The 19,525-nt window shown below is 42.7% G+C and overlaps 1 protein-coding gene across 1 annotated transcript in view; it reads left to right on the top strand.

Annotated features, from left to right (window-relative positions):
• Il17rd (interleukin 17 receptor D) overlaps nucleotides 1-19,525 on the top strand; it is an 87,361-nt gene that overhangs the window by 44,071 nt on the left and 23,765 nt on the right. Inside the window, exons 2-7 of the mRNA XM_042680058.1 lie at nucleotides 483-540; nucleotides 7,537-7,662; nucleotides 10,449-10,567; nucleotides 11,283-11,403; nucleotides 15,278-15,322; nucleotides 15,438-15,589. Of these exons, the coding sequence (XP_042535992.1) occupies nucleotides 483-540; nucleotides 7,537-7,662; nucleotides 10,449-10,567; nucleotides 11,283-11,403; nucleotides 15,278-15,322; nucleotides 15,438-15,589 (621 nt within the window). The remainder of the gene's footprint in view (nucleotides 1-482; nucleotides 541-7,536; nucleotides 7,663-10,448; nucleotides 10,568-11,282; nucleotides 11,404-15,277; nucleotides 15,323-15,437; nucleotides 15,590-19,525) is intronic.

Here is a 19,525-nt window from a genome sequence, read left to right as displayed (position 1 = left end):
GGCTTATTCCCACACTCATTCCCAGTCTTGGGGTGAAAAACCGGTTTCCTTAAACTTGAGGAATTGCCTATCTGTCCTAGCTTATAGAGCTTTCTGATGAGGGTTTCTGGTAGGTGAATTTTATGACCAATCAGTGTTCAAAGTGGATCCAAGTGGAAGGGCTCCAGTTGGCAGGCCTGGTCTCTCTTCCAGTTTTACTTCTAATGAATTCTTTAACCCCTAAACATAGAGCAGCCTGCCACTGTTGTCTTAGGAGAAGTTAGTGCTCATGATTCCCATAGGCTGGAAATTAGGACTCTCTTGGGGTTTGAGGGTGTTTGGCAGCTAGGGTCTTGGAATGAATGCAAGGAGTAGTGGCTGATACTCAGGGACTGGTGTGACCAGGGGTCTCTGCCCTGCTAAATGGGCCTAGACTCCATGGGATTCAGGGATGCAGTAGTTGGTTGGCTTCACTTTGCAACATGTGTCTTGTTTTCCCACAGGGAGTGGGGTCTGCCAGCAGAAACAGTGGGCTGCACAACATCACCTTCAGATATGACAGTAAGTAACTGGTTTCACCATGAAGGATGGAACTGTCCGTAGTATAGCTTACACACTGTACTTAATCAAGTTCAAGCATTACAGATCCTGGGGCTCCAGAATTTTCTGATCCTGTTCAGGTTGGTCAACAGTTAATGCAGCTCATGATGTCCTGTTTAAGCCATTGCAGTATTTGGGAGCTTAAATAGGTCAAATGTCTTCCAGAGTATTCAGAAACATTCCATAGGAAGATCTTCCCTGAGTTTCTCAGCACATAGCTTTGTTCCTAAGGACAAACATAGTTGGGTTAGTAGGGCTCAGCAGAGGGCAAAGCTGCCCAAAATGCAGGACTGTAGGAAATGGGGTAGCCTAAATCTGGTCTGCAGTGGGCATTTTTTGACTTCAGCTCATGGTAGTCTTGAAGAATTCCCATGGAGTACAGCCAGATGTGTTTTTCAAGAATAGCCAAACAGAATGGGCACTGTGACTCATGCCTATTATCATAGCTACTCAGGAGGCTGGGATCTAAGGATTGCAGTTTAATACCAATCTGGGAACACAAATCCAAGAGACTTGTTTGCCAGCTAACTACTAAAATACCAGAAGTAGAGCTGTGGCCCAAGTGGTAGAGGGCCAGCCTTGAACAGAAAAAGCTAAGGTACTGGTCTGTGTATGCATGTATGCTTGTGTGCATGTGTGCACACACACACATACACACACAGACAGAATAGCATTTTCTGTGAGCATTTAAAAATATTGACATTTATTTAAACTTTTTCCAAACACAGCGCACCAGATGAATCCAATGTTCCATGTTAGCCCAGGGGTCTCCAGCTAATCATTTCTGACTTAGATCTAGGTTCCAACTGGAATTCCTCATCTAATTTTGTGAGCTGTGGCAGGTATCTTGACTTCTCCATGCTTCAATTTGCTAATTGAAAAAAAAAAAAAAAATAGAGGCCAGCTGCTGGTGGCTCATGCCTGTAATTCTGTGTACTCAGGAGGCAGAGATCTGAGGATTGAAGTTTGAAGCCAACCCAAGCAGGATTAACCAGCAAAAAGTCAAAAATAGAGGTATGGCTCAAGTGGTAGAACATCAGCCTTGAGCAAAAAAGGTAAGGGATAGTGCCCAGGCCCTGAGTTCAGGTCCCAGAACTGGCGCGTGCACATACACGCGTGCGCGCGTGCACGCACACACACACACACTCACACACACACACACACACACACACACACACACACACACACACACTTCCTTCTCCTAACATCATTTTAAGGCTTAGATGAGGTAATGTTTACACCTGCTCTGCTCAACTTGGTGGTTGGCCTACAGTGTATGTTTTTAAATGTTATTAATTCATATTAGAGATCAATCCAACTGAGGTTGAATACAAGTAACTTGTTTGCCTTTTCTCTTAACAAAGAAACTTTTTTTTCTGGCTAAATTTTTTTCTAAGGATAAGATTAAGGATACTTTTTCTGATTAACTATATAGGACCTTTTACTAAGTAGCTGCTTTTATTTATATGAAAAGGTTTATATTTAGTGGCCATAATTTATATTTTAAAATGACAGGAGGGAGCTTGACTCTTATTTGATGACTCCTAATACCTGATTCAGCTCTTAGAGAGCTGATTGACTTGGGGCTTAGGTTACATGGGGGCCTCTATAATCATCAATACCGAGACAGGATTTTCAAGGTCATAAATTGCAATTGAAGATACAAATGTGTATGTCAGGTTCACACTTGTGGTTGCTGGATTGAACATCTTTTTAAAGCATGACTCACATGTGCCATTAAGGCATTTTATGATAGTAATGTGTGTGTGCTCTGGGTAAGTGCCATAATGGTAATGAAAGATTTGTAAGTCCATGATACTTGATTCAGCTAAGTAAAGACATGTGTAAAGAATCATTGTTTGAGTTAGAAAGTTAATTTCTAATATATTCTTTTGGTCCTGGCAGATCTTGTATTACATTCAAGAGTTCAGAATTTTCTGGTCAACTACAAATAAGCATTTGCCTTTAATTTAATATAGGTTTCGTGAAAAAGTATCTAAATCTGTAAAAAGTATCTATTGTCTTCATTGTACTAAATTTTTAGCCATGTGCCATTGCCTGTCTATTACTCATTACTTTCTTCTTAATTCTCCACCATTTAATTAGAATTTAATTCACAGCTTATATTGACTCCTGAAATATTTGAAACTCAGTTTGGCAAGACATCATTTAAGCATGAAGTTTTTTTGTAATCAGAATCCAAAACTATAGACTTATTAATAATTATAGATGCAGGCTATATTAAGAAAATATATCCAGTATTTTGCATTGAAAAAGATCTTTCTTTCAAAAGGAAGTTCTTGTTATTGCTTAATTGACTGCTTACTAGTTCTGTTTTAAATAACTTGGAACCAATTACCAAGTTTTCACCAAAATTACTAAACTATAAAACTATAAAAATCTTTTGTGTGTGTGTGTGTGTGTGTGTGTGTGTGTGTGTGTGTGTGCACGTGCATGTATGTGTGTGTGCATGCTATTCTTAGGACTTGAATTCAGAGCCTGGGTACTGTCCCTAAGTTTTTTTCCTCAAGGCTGCTGCTCTACCACTTGAGCCACAGTTGCACTTCTGGCTTTTTTGGTAGTTTTTCTTTTTTTTTTTGGGTCCAGTTGTGGGGCCTAAACTCTGGGCCTGGGCACTATCCCTCAGCTCCTCAGCTCAAGGCTAGCGCTCTACCACTTGAGCCACAGCGCCACTTCTGGCTTTTTTCTTTTTGCTTATGTGGTGCTGAGGAATCAAACCCAGGGCCTCAGGCATGCAAGGCAAGCGCTCAACCACTGAGCCACCTTCCCAGCCCTTTTGGTAGTTTTTAATTAGAGATAACAGGCTGCTGATGTACTTTCCTGCTTGGCTGGCTTTGAGTGGTGATCCTCAGACTCAGCATTCTGAGTAACTTGGGTTATAGGTGTGAGCCACCAGTACCAATCATAAAAATCTTTTTGTTGTTTTATGTAGCCCAGGCTGGCCTTGAACTCTCTTCTACCTCAGCCTCTGGGGTACTGAGATTATAGGTGTGTACCACCAACCTGATTTTTCTATTTCTTTGTCATTTAATGGTATGAAGGAAGAAAACATCTTTCTATTAAGTCATGAATGAATTTTACAAGTCTCCTTGCCTCTCAGGACCCAGCATATCGCATTTCTCCTTTAGTCTCTTGAGGGGGTATACCTAAGTAGGTTATACTACATTTTTTTAAATTCTTAGACTTTCTTTGTATTTGCATAATTGTATTTATAGAAACCCAAAGACTGTTACTTTTGACATTAGAAATGAACAAAGATGAAAATATCCCATGATTCCTTTTTGTTTATGTATCTTTTCAGAATGAAGTGTTTTCTCTTATATTACAGACCTGAATAAATGAAAATACTGGGACTTTTACAAGTAGAATAGGATCTTGTGTTTTTTGGGGGAGGAAGCCAGTCTCAACTGGGTTTTTTGTAGACTGAACACAGACAGAGCTTCTAGGAGTAATAATATACTCTGTGCAAATGGCCAGATATAGGACCCCCAGAGGATTCCCTGGGCCAGTCAGTGGTAGGGTTCTAGGACCCCTAGTTGATCCCTTGTGACAATAATTCCCTCATTTGCACAATGTGAATGTTAAATGAGATGGTGACATTTTCCTTCATATCCTAAATTTCTCTTCTGCAGTCAGAAAATACAAGGTGATTGCATTGAGAGTAAATTTTAACCAGAAGTAGAATTTGGTTTTATTATTAACATTCTTTCAGTTGAAGAAATAGTAAAGTATAAGTGTAACCTTTTGAAGTCAAGACTTTGTACATTAGCTTAGCTTTTTCCTCAAGGCTGCCTCTACTACTGAGCCACAACCAGCTTTTTTTTTTTTTCCCTAGCTAATAGGGACTATGTATTGCAGACTTTTTTTTTTTTTTTTTTTTTGGCTAGGGCTGGTTTCAAACTTTGATCTTCAAATCTCAGCCTTTTGAGTAGCTAGGATTATAAGGTAAGATCCACAAGCACCTACCTGGTAATATGACTGTTTTTAAACCTAGTTGGAGCTTAGGGAAGGGAGTGCGTATAATGTGGTTAGGCCAGAAATCAGGACACAAGAAACTGGGGATGTTGGAGTTATAAGTGGGGGTGTAGCCAGGCACCAATGGCTCATACCTGTTTGTAGTTACTCAGGAGGTTGAGATCTGAGGTTCGCAGTTCAAAGCCAGCCAAAGAAGGAAAGTATATAAGATTCTTATTTCTAATTAACTACCAAAAAGCTAGAACTAGAGCTGTGGCTCAAGTGGTAGAGTGCTAGCCTTAAGCAAAAGAAACTCAAGAACTGTGTCCAGGTCCTGAATTCAGGCTCCAGAACTGGTGCATGCATGTGTGCTTGTACATGCACGCACGCATGTGCGCGCGCACACACACACACACACACACACACACCAAGTGAGGATGCGATCTAGCATATAGATACTATGCTTCAACAAGAGAAAAAAAGGAATTTTATGCACATGCTAAATGAGTTAGAAAAGGGATCAGTTAAAATGTTGATTACAGTTACCTGCATGTGGTAATAGAGTGCAGATGACTTTTATATTATTTTGTTTTTTTTGTTTTTGTTATTTTGATTTTATATTCCTTTGTAATTTTCAAATATCTCCAATGGACATTTAAGTTATAAACATGAAGAACGTATAATGCAGTTTCTTAGAAATGTCCTGTAGGCCAGGTGCTGGTGGCTCACGTCTTTAATCCTAGCTACTCAGGAAGCTGTCATGTGAGGACTGTGGTTCAAAGCCAGCCTGGGTAGGAAATCCATATTGCCAGTAAACCACCAGAAACAAAACAAAATGGAAGTGGCACTGTGGCACAAGTGGTAGAGCGCTTGTCTTGAGCTGAAGAGCTGAGGGACAATGCCTGGGCCCAGAGTCAAGCCCCACGACCAACCAAAAGAAAAAAGAAATATCCTGTAAATGTCTCACCCCTAAAAAGTCCGCCTTGCATCAGTGGCATACCATGCAGGTTTGGACCTTTGATGGCACAAAGACCTTTTGAAACAGATAACTGAGGAAGCTATTTTCCTGGGCTCCTTGAGAGGGAAAAAAAAAACCGCTAGAGAGGAAGCAGCTTGAGAGTGAGCTACTATCTTCTGGGAATGACCGGGTTTTTGTTTGTTTGTTTTTTCCTTCAAGAGTGGATAGAGTAGTGGTGCTATCATACTCTGAAATCTCAGCCTGATACTGACTGCTAGCTTGTGGCAATTTTTTAGGTGTGTTTAGCAGTACCAGATGGTGCAGGTGCTTACACAGTTGTGAGTAGTGGCCTCAGACCAAATCAAAGAAGATAGATTTTGTGTTTTTGAACAGTGGAAAGCTTTTTGGATTTTGTGGGGATTGTGGGTATCTTTGAAGATATATGGCTTTTGGAAACAAAAGCTTTGCCTTTTGAATGCTGATAAGCATCCTTACCTCCTAGTCACTCAGGTGTTGGTACTGTCAGCGTAGTTAACAGTCTGGTTGTAAGTCCCTTCAGTGCAGATTCATAACTACATATCAGTTCCTTCCACTCTCCAAATTTATTCTAAAAAACAAGCAAATTGCTTACCAGTATTTTCCTCCAGATAACTCTTCAGTGCTGAAAATTGTTTGAATTGATGCAAATATTTACTGATTTACATAAAATGTTACAAGAGTTAAAAGGAAGTTATTGCTAGACACGCAAATGATGCATTGTATATGATCCTTCTCATACTATGCTGAAATTTAACTGGGGGAGGGTAAGTGGTGGTAATGGTCTGCAAACAAATCACTCTGCTGCATATTTGTGTGTGTACTGGGACTTGAACTTAGGACCTCACACTCTCTTTTGACTTTTTACATTCAGAGCTGTCTCTCTACCATTTGAGCCATGCTACTTTTTGTGTGTGTGTGTGTGTGTGCCAGTTGTGGGGCTTGATCTCTGGGCCTGGGCGCTGTCCCTCAGCTCTTCAGCTCAAGGCAAGCGCTCTACCACTTGAGCCACAGGGCCACTTCCGGCTTTTTCTGCTTATGTGGTGCTGAGGAATCGAACCCAGGGCCTCATGCATGCAAGGCAAGTGCTCTACTACTGAGCCACCTTCCCAGTCCATGCTACTTTTTTTTGAGCAACTTTTTGCTGGTTAATTGGAAATGAAATTCTCATGGATTTTTATGCCCAGACTGACTTTAAAGTGTGGCCCTCAGATCTCAGCCTCCTGCTTAACTAGGATTACAGCCGTGAGCCACCAGCGAGTGCCCCAGTGTGCTTCATCTAATAGTTTCCCCAACAGTAGTCAACTTTTTTTTTTCCCTCTCCATGAGTCTTCCTGCCCTCTAATAAAGTACCTCCTTTGTCTTATTTTTTCTTTTTCTTTTCTTTTCTTTTTTTTTTTTTTTGTCGGTCGTGGGGCTTGAACTCTGGGCGAGGACACTGTCCCTGTGCTCTTCAGCTCAAGGCAAGCGCTCTACCACTTGAGCCAGAGCTCTACTTCCGGTTTTCTAGTGGTTTATTGGAGATAAAGAGTCTCACGGAGTTTCCTGCCTGGGCTGGCTTTGAACCATGATCCTCAGAACTCAGCCTCCTGAGTAGCTAGGATTACAGGCGTAAGCCACCAGTGCCTGGCTCAGTAGTCAACTTTTAATGTCGTATTTGGGCTTTCCAGGAAAATAATCTTTTTTTTTTGATCATAGGGCTTAAAATTGGAGTCTGGTACCTCTGAGTTTTTTCTGTCAAGGCTAGTACTCTACCACTTTGAGCCACAGTGCCACTTCTACTTTTCTGGTTTTCAATTGAAGATTGTCCAGGTTGGCTTCAAACCGCGATCCTCAGATCTCAGCCTCCTGAGTAGCTAAGATTACAGGTGTGAGCCACTAGCACCCAGCAGGCAAATAGCTTTAAATAACATGTTCTGTGTAGCTTGGTAAGATGAAATGGAAAGTAAAATAAAAATTTAACTGTTCTCATTGTCCCAACTCTCCAGACTGTACTACCTACATGAATCCAGTGGGGAAGCATGTGATTGCTGATGCCCAGAACATCACAATCAGCCAGTACGCTTGCCACGACCAAGTGGCAGTCACCATTCTTTGGTCCCCAGGGGCCCTAGGTACGTGGTAAGTCAGCTCCACTGTGGTAAGCTGGGTGAGCTGGGGTGTGTGTAAGCCACTAGTCAAGCAGGACTTGATAAGAGGAAGCTCACATTGGGTTGGGCATTTGAACACTTGGTTCTTAGTTGTACTCACTTGCTAGACAGCCTCTCTGTGGCTCTTCTTTTGTTTCCTTGATCATGATTGAGTTATGAGTTTGATAAATAATAGTTTGATAAATAGCACTGAGGCCTTGGTCTCTATAACTGGAGGGAGGGAGGGGGCAGTGCCGGGAGAGGCTGTGGTCCATCCAAGGACATAAATGTCTTTGGCATCCAGGATGCTCTGTGGCCACAAGGACATGCAGGCCCAGTATTGGCACATTTTGTAATTTTTCAGGAAAAACCTGGTTTCCATGAGAAACCATGAAATGAATTAATTTGTAAGTTGGCTAAAAAATGAAATTTTATGTATACTGTGCATCTCCATCTCCAAAACAATCAAGAAAACAGAAATAAATCAAACACATCTTACCTAGCAGGATTACAGTTGGCTAAATCTTTCCCCTTGAGTGAATTGTCGATACCTAGAAGAAGAAAAGATCGTTCAACTAGGCTTGGGTTTTCCAAGAAGAAGCCTTTTCCTTTTTGAGGGGCAAGGTCACATTTTCTAGCCTACACTGGCTGTGAACTTGCAAGCCTTCTATTACTCTGGGTACTTTCCCTTAGCTTTTTCACTCAAAGCTGCTACTTTACCATTTGAACCATACTTCCACTTCTAGCTTTTTGATGGTTAATTGGAGATAAGAATATGTCTGCTTGTGTTGTCCTCGAACCTAGATTCTTAGAGCTTAGCTTCTGGAGTAGTCTGATTACAAGCTGGTGAGCTACCAGCATTCTCCTCATCTATAAGTGGGAATATTTGTACCTTTCTTCTGTAGTTGCTAGGAGGAGTTACTAAGCTTAAATGATCAGGGGGGGGGGGGAGAGGGAGAGAGAGAGAGAAAGTACACACAGAATGTCCCTTCAGTAAAGATTGCTTTGTAAGATTGCTAATTACATAACTTCTAGGAGGTAATATCCCTGTGATAGAAGATTTAGATTTGCTGCTCCTATTTTCAGCCCCAGATTTAGCATCATGATATTTGGTCTGGATTAAAAAAATGAGACTATGGGCTGGGAAGGTGGCTCAGTGGTAGAGTGCTTGCCTTGTATGCATGAGGCCCTAGGTTCGATTCCCCAGCACCACATAAGCAAAAAGAAAAAAGCCCGAAGTGGCGCTGTGGCTGAAGTGGTAGAGTGCTAGCCTTGAGCTGAAGAGCTGAGGGACAGCACCCAGGCCCAGACTTCAGGCCCCATGACCAGACCCCCCGCCCCCAAAAAGAGACTTGAACCACACAGGCTCACCCCAACTGATCAGTTATTAAGTACTTGTGAGGTACTTGGCCTTTAATCACACCAGTAACCCAGCTATTGTTAAACAATAGTTCTGTGAACATTGTACAAATTCAATAGTAAGGTTTTTTTTTCCTAAGTCTTTTACTTCCCCTTCTTAATCTCAAAAGGCAAAAATCTTCTGAGATCTAATAAATCAGTTGGTCCAAAGATCTTGTATCTTGTCATCACATGTGAATCTCTGGCTGTGGGTGTGCTGGCTGCCAAATCACAGGAAGCTCTATGATTGAAGAGCAGCATGGCTAGTTAGTTAGTTCTTGTTTATTGTAGAATTCTGTACCTCTACAATAAGAGGCTCTAATTATGGAGCTGCTCTACACTATACACCATGAAATGTGTGCTCTTCATCAAATAATTATAGGATTTGGATAATGTACTCAAAAAGCATTTCCCTGGCCTTTGCCATCAACAGTTTTCCCACCTGGTTAATTGCATCCTGTGTCATTACTTTTGCCCTAGGAGGGGAAGGGTTGAAAATGTCTCCTTGTCTAGTGTTCAGAAAGAATGTGAAATCGATATCTTGCCAATTGAGGCCAGCTTTGGGGATCTCCAGCTGCAGTTGGATCATTCTAGCCTCCAAGGGATACAGAACCCTGGTGCTGGCTCTTGTGGCCATCAAAGCTTAATCCTTTTGAAAGCATCTAGTGGGACTTGCAGCGGGGGACGTTCAGGGGGGAAGTTCAGGTAGCTAGAGGCTGAGTTGGTGCTTTTGACCAGCTCTGTGGGCATCTCAGGGCCTCTGAGGGCTGTATGAAGAGCCCACAGGGCAGCCCTTGGGTGTCTGCCTTTCAGGAATGATTAGAGCAAGAACTGCTTTGTAAATCACATTGGCATTCTCCTAAATGATTTAATCTCAAACCTAGACACCCCTTGAGTGCAGTCATACACTTTGTTGTGAATTTGCTCAATCAGTGAGTGAAACATGCCAAAAAATAGAGAGCCAAAACCTAAAGTTGAAACATGGCATTCAAACATTCCCTAGTTAATACTGGAAGTTATTCTCAGCTGAATGCCCCTGCTTAGTGACCTATGAATTATATAGTCTACTGTAGACTTTTATGATCAACTGTGATTCTAGCCTAGTATCCCAGAGGCAATGAGTATTTGTAAAATGTCTAGGTAGACCAGACATTAATTATATAAGCAATGGTGAGACAGAGGAAATCACCTGGCATGTCCCAGAAAAATGCTGGGAATGCACTTTACCATTGTGTGAACTCAGACATTCTGAACACAGTAAGAAGTCCTTTACCTCTGATGTGTGGGTGGAGAGAATGGTAACCTTGGAGGAGGAAAAGTGTGTTCAGAAGTAATTAGGTCTGCTTTTCATAAAAGCATTCTGCTTTGCCTAGGCATCGAATTCCTAAAAGGATTTCGAGTAATACTGGAGGAGCTGAAGTCTGAAGGAAGACAGTGCCAACAACTGATTCTAAAGGACCCCAAGCAGCTGGATAGTAGCTTAAAAAGAACTGTAAGTCAAGGGCTGGGAAGGTGGTTCAGTGTAGAGTGTTTGCCTTGCATGCATGAGGCCCTGGGTGTGAACTCAGCACCACACAAGCAGAAAAAGCTGGAAGTGGCGCTGTGCCTCAAGTGGTAGAACGCTAGTCTTGAGCTGAAGAGCTGAGGGTCAAGGGCCCAGTCCCAGAGTTCAGGCCCATGACTGACAAAAAAAAACAAAACAAAACTGTAAGTCACACCCAGAAAATGTGCTTCTGAAGACCTGCCATTGTTCCTGGGGTCTGAAGGGTCTATTGAAAGGCTGACATTGGAGAAGGAGGAGGGGCTGTGGGGTCCATTGCTCCTCTCCAAGGAGGTAGGAGAATGGGAAGGCATGCCTAGAGCAGTTCTCTACTCACTGGGAAACTCTATAGCACCTCTCTGTGGTAAACACAAGTCTTGAGTTATATTCAGGAACCATCCTGGAAATGTCTGTGCTCTGAGGAGTTATATGGACTCACCCTCTCTACCCCTAGTCTGACCTTTAATGCAGACAAGCCATGGCTTCCTTGCTTGCCCAAAATCAGACTGTACTGGCCATCTTCAGAGTTGGGGATCAAAGCCTAGACTTGGTCCAGGAAATAGTGACTTAGTGCTTCCCTTGGACTCTGGAATTGTGAGAGTCAGGCTGTAAGCGGAAGTGGGGGTGGTGTTTCCATAATGCCACATATGTTTTTGTTCCTTTTTAGGGAATGGAATCTCAACCTTTTCTCAACATGAAATTTGAAACGGATTACTTTGTAAAGATTGTCCCTTTCCCTTCCATCAAAAATGAAAGCAATTATCACCCCTTCTTCTTCAGGACCAGAGGTGAGTGTAGATTTTCCTGCCTGGTGGTTGTGAGGAGTTTCAATGATTTCTTAGCACAAAGGTGTTCAAGAGCCCACCAGATATTGGTATGAAACAGCAGACAAGAAGAAAAGCATTTAGAAAAGTAATATAGAAATGTATTTTTGCCAGACACTGGTGGCTTCTACCTGTAATCCTAGCTACTTAGGAGGCTGAGATCTGAGGATCACAGTTTGAAGCCAGCCCAGGCAGGAAAGTCCATGAGCCTCATCTCCAATTAAGTTCATGAACAGCACCCAGGCCCTGAGTTCAAGCCCCACAACAGACCATCCCCCCGCCAAAAAATTTGTGTGTGTATATGTGTGTGTGTGGTGTGTGTATTGGCGGGGCAGGGGGGTTGGTCGTGGGGCTTGAACTTTGGGCCTGAGTGCTGACCCTGAGCTCTTCAGCTCAAGGCAAGTGCTCTACCACTTGAGCCACAGTGCAACTTCTGGTTTTCTGGTGGTTAATTGGAGATAAGAATGTCACGGACTTCTCACAAGGTTACCTTTGAACTGTGATCCTCAGATCTCATCCTTCTGAGTAGCTAGGATTACATACATACATACATACATACATACATACATACATTTTATATATATATATATATATATGTATATATATGTATATATATATATATATATATATATATTTTTTTTTTTTTTTTGCTACTCGTGGAGCCTGAACTCTGGGCCTGGGTGCTGTCCCTGGGCTTTTCAGCTCAAGGCTAGCGCTCTACCACTTGAGCCACAGCATGACTTCCTGCTTTTTCTGCTTATGTGGTGCTGAGGAATCGAACCCAGGGCCTCATGCAAGATTGCATGCATGAGGCCCTGGGTTCGATTCCTCAGCACCACATAAGCAAAATGAAAAAAAAAGCCGGAAGTGGTGCTGTGGCTCAAGTGGTAGAGCGCTAGCCTTGAGCTGAAGAGCTGAGGGACACTACCAGGCCCCAGAGTTCAGGCCCCACGACCGGATTCTCCCCCCCCCCCCCCAAAAAAAAAAGAAACAAAAAACTAAGGTTGGGCCCTATTAACCAGAGACACTCACACCACTCCTGGTTTGTTTTAGACCAGACCTGACAGTTACTTCTTTTTTTTTTTTTTTTTTAAAGATTATAGTTGTGAGCTACTAAAACCAGGCATTTTTTAAAATTTTGTTTTAAACATTTGTTGTTGTTATTGGTGATGGGACTTAAACTCTGAGCCTGGGCACTATCCCTCAGCTCTTCAGGTAAGCATTCTACCACTTGAGCCACAGTGCCACTACCAACTTTTTCTGCTTATGTGGTACTGAGGAATTGAACTCAGGGCCTCATGCATGCAAGGCAAGCACTTTACCAATGAGCTACCTTCCTAGTCCCCGACAGTTACTTTTTGAGGACACTGTGACCACCATTAAGGTGGCCAGTTACAAAACAGTGTGATTGTTGTAGGCTGGAGGTGTGGCTAAAAGGTAGACCATGCTTACCTAGCATGTAAAAGAAAAATGTGACTTTTTTTTTTGGGTCTGTTATGGGGCTTAAACTCTGGGCCTGGGCACTGTCCCTGTGCTCTTCAGCTGAAGGCAAATGCTCTAGCACTTGAGCCACAGCACCACTTCCAATTTTCTGGTGGTTAATTGGAGATAAGAGTCTCATGGACTTTCCTACCTAGGCTGGCTTTGAACCGTGATCCTAAGATCTCAGCCTCCTGAGTAGCTACAATTACAGGCATGAATCACTGGTACCTGGCTCTGCAAATGTGATTTGTTTTTAAAATGGAAAACCAAAACCAAATGTGATTTTTTTTTTTGTTTTTTTTTTTTTTTTGGGTCCGGTCATGGGGCCTGAACTCTGGGCCTGGGTACTGTCCCTCAGCTCTTCGGCTCAAGGCTAGCACTCTACCACTTGAGTCATAGCGCCACTTCCAGCTTTTTTCTTCTTGCTTATGTGGTGCTGAGGAATTGAACCCAGGGCCTCATGCATGCAAGGCAAGCATTCTACCACTGAGCCATCTTGCCAGCCCCCAAATGTGATTTTTTTTTTAAAATAATTTTTTTGTTGTTGTTGGTCGTAGGGCCTGAACTCTGGGCCTGGGCGCTGTCCCTCAGATCTTCAACTGTAGACTAGCGCTCTACCACTTGAGCCACAGCGCCACTTCTGGCTTTTTTCTTTTTTTGCTTATGTGGTGCTGAGGAATTGAACCCAGGGCCTCATGCATGCAAGGCAAGCGCTCTACCACTTAGCCACCATCCCAGCCCCCAAATGTGATTTTTTTTAAATGCAGGAATAAAAATTTTAGATGGTTGGTCACTGGTGTTCCACGCTTGTGATCTTAGCTAATCAGGAGTCCGAGATCTAAGGATTATGGTTCAAGGCCAACCATGGCAGAAAAGTTCAAGAGACTTATCTGCAATTAATCAGCAAAAAACCCAGAAATGGAGCTTTAAGTGGTATAGCACCATCTTTGAGCATAAACCTATGGGACAATGTCCAGGCTCTGATTTCAAGCTCCAATATCAACACAGACACACACAGACACACACACACACAGACACACACAGACACAGACACAGACACACACACACACACACACACAAACACACACACACACACACACACACACACACACACACACACACACACACACACACACACACACACACACACACACACACACACCAGTTGACTCAAGGGTAAACCTGTCATCAGGAGGGTAGTCAAAAGTAGACTAAATTTAAGCAGGGTTCCCAAGATGATCTCTTTCTATACAGATTTTGCATGAATGTACCAAGCTCTGTTCTAAATGCTTCCAATTTTCAATATAGTTTATCTCTATGACAACCTTATGAGGACACAATCCTCTCTATAAGTGTGTGATGTGGTGTATATATGTGAAACTGAAAGAGAAAGCCTAGCGCTGGGATTTGAACCCTAAAGACCAGCTGTAGAGTCCATAGTCCAAACCACAAGCTATTCTGGGTTCCAGTAGCTCACCTTTCCCAGCTCTCCTGTACCTGTCCTGTCTCCTTAATCTTCCAGACTTTACTGCTTTCAAACTTGATATCCAGTCATTCTGAAACCTGCAGTAGTGCCTACTGCTTCCTGATCAGTCTTCCTATCTGACAATCCAAGGATAGTCAGCTGACAGTCCATTTTGAAATTCTCTCTGTGATCTGGTTGCAGTCCTTCTTGGTGAGATTTTTGGCTTTCACTATAGCCTGCATCAACATTTCCCTTTATAGAATTCTTTTTTACTTTGTGCCAATATTGGGGTTTGAACACAGGGCCTTAGCTTTCCTACTCAAGAATGGCACTCTACCATTTGAGCCACAGGTTCACTTTTGGCTTTTTGCTGGTTTAATGGGAGATAAGAATCTCACAGACCTCTTGCCTGCACTAGCTTTGAAACAATTTTCAGATCTCAGCCTCCTGACTAGCTAGGATTACAGATTTGAGCCATGAGTATCTGGCTAGGATTTTATATTAGATCACTCTGAAAATTAAAACAACCTTGTGCAGCTACTAGAGCCACTCTAAAATGCTTTTGTGCAAAGACAGCAAAAACAGGGCATCTACTTGATAGAAACATGAACAGTTTCATTGCTCTAGGCCTCCTGCCTTCCTGACAAGCTTTCAAAAGTGACTTTACATTGTTTCCATTCATGTGGCAAAACTACACTACATTAATATTTTTATATTGGACTATTAAATTTTCACGAGACAGAACTGCACTGTGGTGAAAATCATTGTTGGATTGTTATATTTTGTACCCATGCCAGTAGTACCATGCCCCATACTGTTATATTTTATTGCATTGTTGGATAGAGACAATGTTAAATTGTTCTAAATCAAAAAATCTCTTTCTTTTATTAGCCTGTGAGCTATTGTTACAACCAGACAACCTGGCCTGTAAACCCTGTAAGTAGAGCTGTTCTTATCTATGTTGTCCCTGGGATGGTGTCCTGCCTGAGCTTCCTCTGGGCTGCCTCTGAGTCCTTTCTAGATACTGACTCTGAGTCTTCCTCTCTCCTAGTCTGGAAGCCTCGGAACCTGAACATCACCCAGCATGGTTCAGATATGCAGGTGTCCTTCGACCATGCTCCACACAGCTTTGGCTTTCATTTCTTCTACCTTCATTACAAGCTCAAGCATGAAGGACCTTTCAGGAGAAAGACTTGTAAGCAGGTGAGCAGCCATGTGGATGTCAAGAGCCCAGTGTGTTTCAGAGTGATTCCTCGGCCCTGGAATCCACATGGCACAATGTGAACTGTTGGCTCTGATGGTCAGTAGATATTGAACAATGGTTATTGCTAGATACGTCTCTTTTATTGTTGTCCTATTATTCCTTCCTCTCTGGTTATTTACTTCTCAGCTGTTTACTAATGGATCAAATGAATTCATATTTATTTTTTGTGGGTTTTTTTTTTTTGTCGGTCGTAGGGCTTGAACTCTGAGCCTGGGCACTGTCCCTCAGCTCTTCAGCTCAAGGTGAGCGCTCTACCACTTGAGCTACAGCGCCACTTCCGGTTTTCTGGTGGTTTATTGGAGATAGGAGTCTCACGGTCTCTACTGCCCGGGCTGGCTTTGAACCGCGATCCTCAGATCTCAGCCTCCTGAGTAGCTAGGATTACAGGCGTGAGCCACCAGCGCCCGGCTTCTTGTGGGTTTTTTTGTATATGTATATTTTGGTTTTTTTTGGGGGGGGTTATTAGGTTTTTTTTTTTTTGGCAGTCGTGGGCCTGAACTCTGGGCCTGGGAGCCATCCCTCAGCTCCTCAGCTCAAGGCTAGCATTCTACCACTTGAGCCACAGGGTCACTTCCAGCTTTTTCTGCTTATGTAGTGCTGAGGAATTGAACCCAGGGCCTCACGTGTGCGAGGCAAGCACTCTACCACTGAGCCATCTTCCCAGCCCTTGTTAGGTGTTTTGTTTGATACTGTGCTTTGAACTCAGGGCCTTTCACTTGGCAAATGCTCTACCACTTAAGCCACTTGTCCAGCCCTATTTGTTGTTGTCTTGTTCTATGTGGTAAACATTCATCAGATCTCAACGTGAGGCAGATAATTAGACTTTCTTTTCTCTAAATCCTTACCACTACATGAAACAAAGACTATTGTCATACTCTCATCCCCTGCTATCTTTACCTTTGGGAAACCAAGGAAGTCACTTGACTTGCTCAAGGTCACACAGAAACACCACTAACCAAACCACAAGCAATTTAAATACTGTACCATTGACTTTATCATAGGTGAAGGTTAAATAGAAACTCAGCCATCAAAATCTGAAACTAAAGCTGATCAGAGGAGTAGGAATGTTTCATGGCAGTACAAAGGATGATCAGATCACTCCCTGCAAGTACCGAGAGATTTTTTGCTTTCGCTTTTTGTTGTTGTTCTTCCAATTTACTCCATTGTTTTACAGGTGATATATGGTGGGGTTACCTTTACATACATCAGAAAATAAGCACATCTCCTATTGCATAGTGTCATCTGTTCCCTCAGTCACTCCCATTCCCTCTCTCCTATCTCCATCCACGAGTTGCATAGTTCACTTTCATCAGTGTCCAGTGCAGCCAGTGCACTCCACTGCTACGCATTTTCACCCTTTTCCCTTGGATTCTATACCCTCCCCCCATCATCCCTCGGATGTAGATGTAGATGGAATACATCCTATACAAGGTAATCATTTGTTTCCATATCTTTGGAGTTTGTTTCAGTATGTATATTATTTTATATACATATAAGGGGCGCTTGGTTATTGCACCTTTGTGATTCTCTCCTCAGATTCTCTTTTTGTGATTCTCTTTTGGTCTCACTATATGTGGGTATCTAGAATTCTCTGTATTTTGTCATATCCCAGTGCCTTGTAGATACAATTACTGTATATCAGGGAGATCATGCCGTTTGTCTCTCTAATCCTGGCTTACCTCACTTAATATGATTTATTCTAGTTCCATCCATTTCCCTACAGATGATATTTTATTCTTTCTAAAAAATGGCCGTGTAAGCCGGGCACTGGTGGCTCACGCCTGTAATCCTAGCTACTCAGGAGGCTGAGATCTGAGGATCGCAGTTCAACGCCAGCCCGGGCAGGAAAGACTGTGAGACTCCTATCTCCAATAAATCACCAGAAAACCGGAAGTGGCGCTGTAGCTCAAGTGGTAGAGCGCTCGCCTTGAGCTGAAGAGCTGAGGGACAGCACCCAGGCCCAGAGTTCAAGCCCCACGACCGACAAAAAAAAAAAAAAATGGCCGTGTAAAATTCCATTGTATATAAGTACCGCATTTTTTTAGATCTGCTCATCCATTGTGGGGCATCTGGGCTATTTCCATATTTTAGCTATTGTGAATAGTGCAGCAATGAACATGGATGTGCAGGTGTCTTTATCATATCCTGACTCATGATGCTTAGGGTAGATGTCCAGGAGTGGTACAGCTGGGTCATAAGTAAGGTCTACGTTTTTTGAGGAATCTCCAGACTGCTTTCCATAGTAGTTGTACTAGTTTACATTTCCACTAGCAGTGAAGTAGTGTTCTTTTGTCCCCATATCCCGCCAGCATTTGTTGTTAGAATTCAAAATCTTGGCTAATATAACTGGAGTAAGATGGTATTTTGGGGTTGTTTTGGTTCGCATTTCCTCTATGGCCAGGGATGATGAGCATTTCTTCATGTGTTTCTTTTACCTCTTTTTTTTTTTTTTTGAGGGGGCGGGGGTTGGTCATGGGGATTGAACTCTAGGTGCTGTCCCTCAGCTCTTCAGCTCAAGGCTAGCACTCTACCACTTGAACCACAGTACCACTTCGGGTTTTCTGGTGATTTGTTGGAGATAAGAGTCTCATGGATTTTCCTGCCCAGGCTGGCTTTGAACTGCAATCCTCAGCTCTCAGCCTCCTGAGTAGCTAGGATTGCAGACATGAGCCACTGGGGCCCAGTTCCTCATGTGTTTCTTTGCCATTTGTACCACTTCTTCGGAGAAGTCTCTTTTTAGCTCCCTTGCTCATTTAGTAATATGTTTATTAGGTTTGGGAGGGGTTACCTTCTTGAGCTCCTCATATATATTGGCTATTAGGCTTATGTCTGATATATTGCTGGTAAAGATATTTTCCCAATTTGTTGGCTGTCTTTCTAGCTTAGTAACCATGTCCTTAGCTGTGCAGAAACTTTTCTATTTATTTGTTTATTCATTCATTCATTCATTCATTTCAATCATGGGGCCTGAACTCTGGGCCTGGGCACTGTCCCTCAGCTCTTTAGTTCAAGGTTAGCACTCTACCACTTGAGCCACAGTGCCACTTCCTGCTTTTCCTGCTTATGTGGTGCTGAGGAATCAAACCCAGGGCCTCATACATGCAAGGCAAGCACTCTACCACTGAGCCACCTTTCCAGCCCAGAAAGTTTTTATTTTAATGTAGTTCCACTTGTTGAGTCTCTCTTATTTGTTATGACCCTGGGACTCTTATTCAGGAAGTTTCTGCCAATACCTATAAGTTCTAATTCTCTCTTGCAGTAGTTTCAAGTCTGACATTGAGGTCTGAATTGATGTTGGTGTATGGTGACAAGCAGGGATCCACTTTTAGTTTTCTGCATGTGGCTGCCCTGTTTTCCCAACAGCAATTGTTGAAAAGGCTATGTTTTTTCCATGTATGGCTTTGGCTCCTTTGTTGAATATCAGATGATTGTAAGTATGTGGTTTTATTTCTGAGTCTTTTAATCTGATCTGTTCCATTGTTTTTTGGGTCTGTGTTGTTTTTTTTAGTTTGTTTTGTTTTTTGCTGGGGGGCCCGGTCGTGGGGCCTGAACTCTGGGCCTGGGCGCTGTCCCTCAGCTCTTCAGCTCAAGGCTAGCACTCTACCACTTGAGCCACAGCGCCACTTCTGGCTTTTTTCTTTTTGCTTATGTGGTACTGAGGAATCGAACCCAGGGCCTCAGGCATGCAGGGCAAGCACTCTACCACTGAGCCACCTTCCCAGCCCCATGGGTCTATGTTTGTGTCAATACCAAAATGTTTTTGTTATTATGGCTCTGTAGCAGAGTTTGAAATCTGGTATTGTGATACTTACTGCATTGCTTCTTTTGCCTAGAATTGATTTGGCTATTCTAGGTCTTTGGTTGTTCCATATGGT

The sequence above is a fragment of the Dipodomys spectabilis genome, unplaced genomic scaffold, assembly GCF_019054845.1.
Source record: "Dipodomys spectabilis isolate Male_0828 unplaced genomic scaffold, ASM1905484v1 ptg000054l, whole genome shotgun sequence".
Lineage (NCBI taxonomy): Eukaryota > Metazoa > Chordata > Mammalia > Rodentia > Heteromyidae > Dipodomys > Dipodomys spectabilis.
This window is presented reverse-complemented; position numbering and strand designations above follow the sequence as displayed.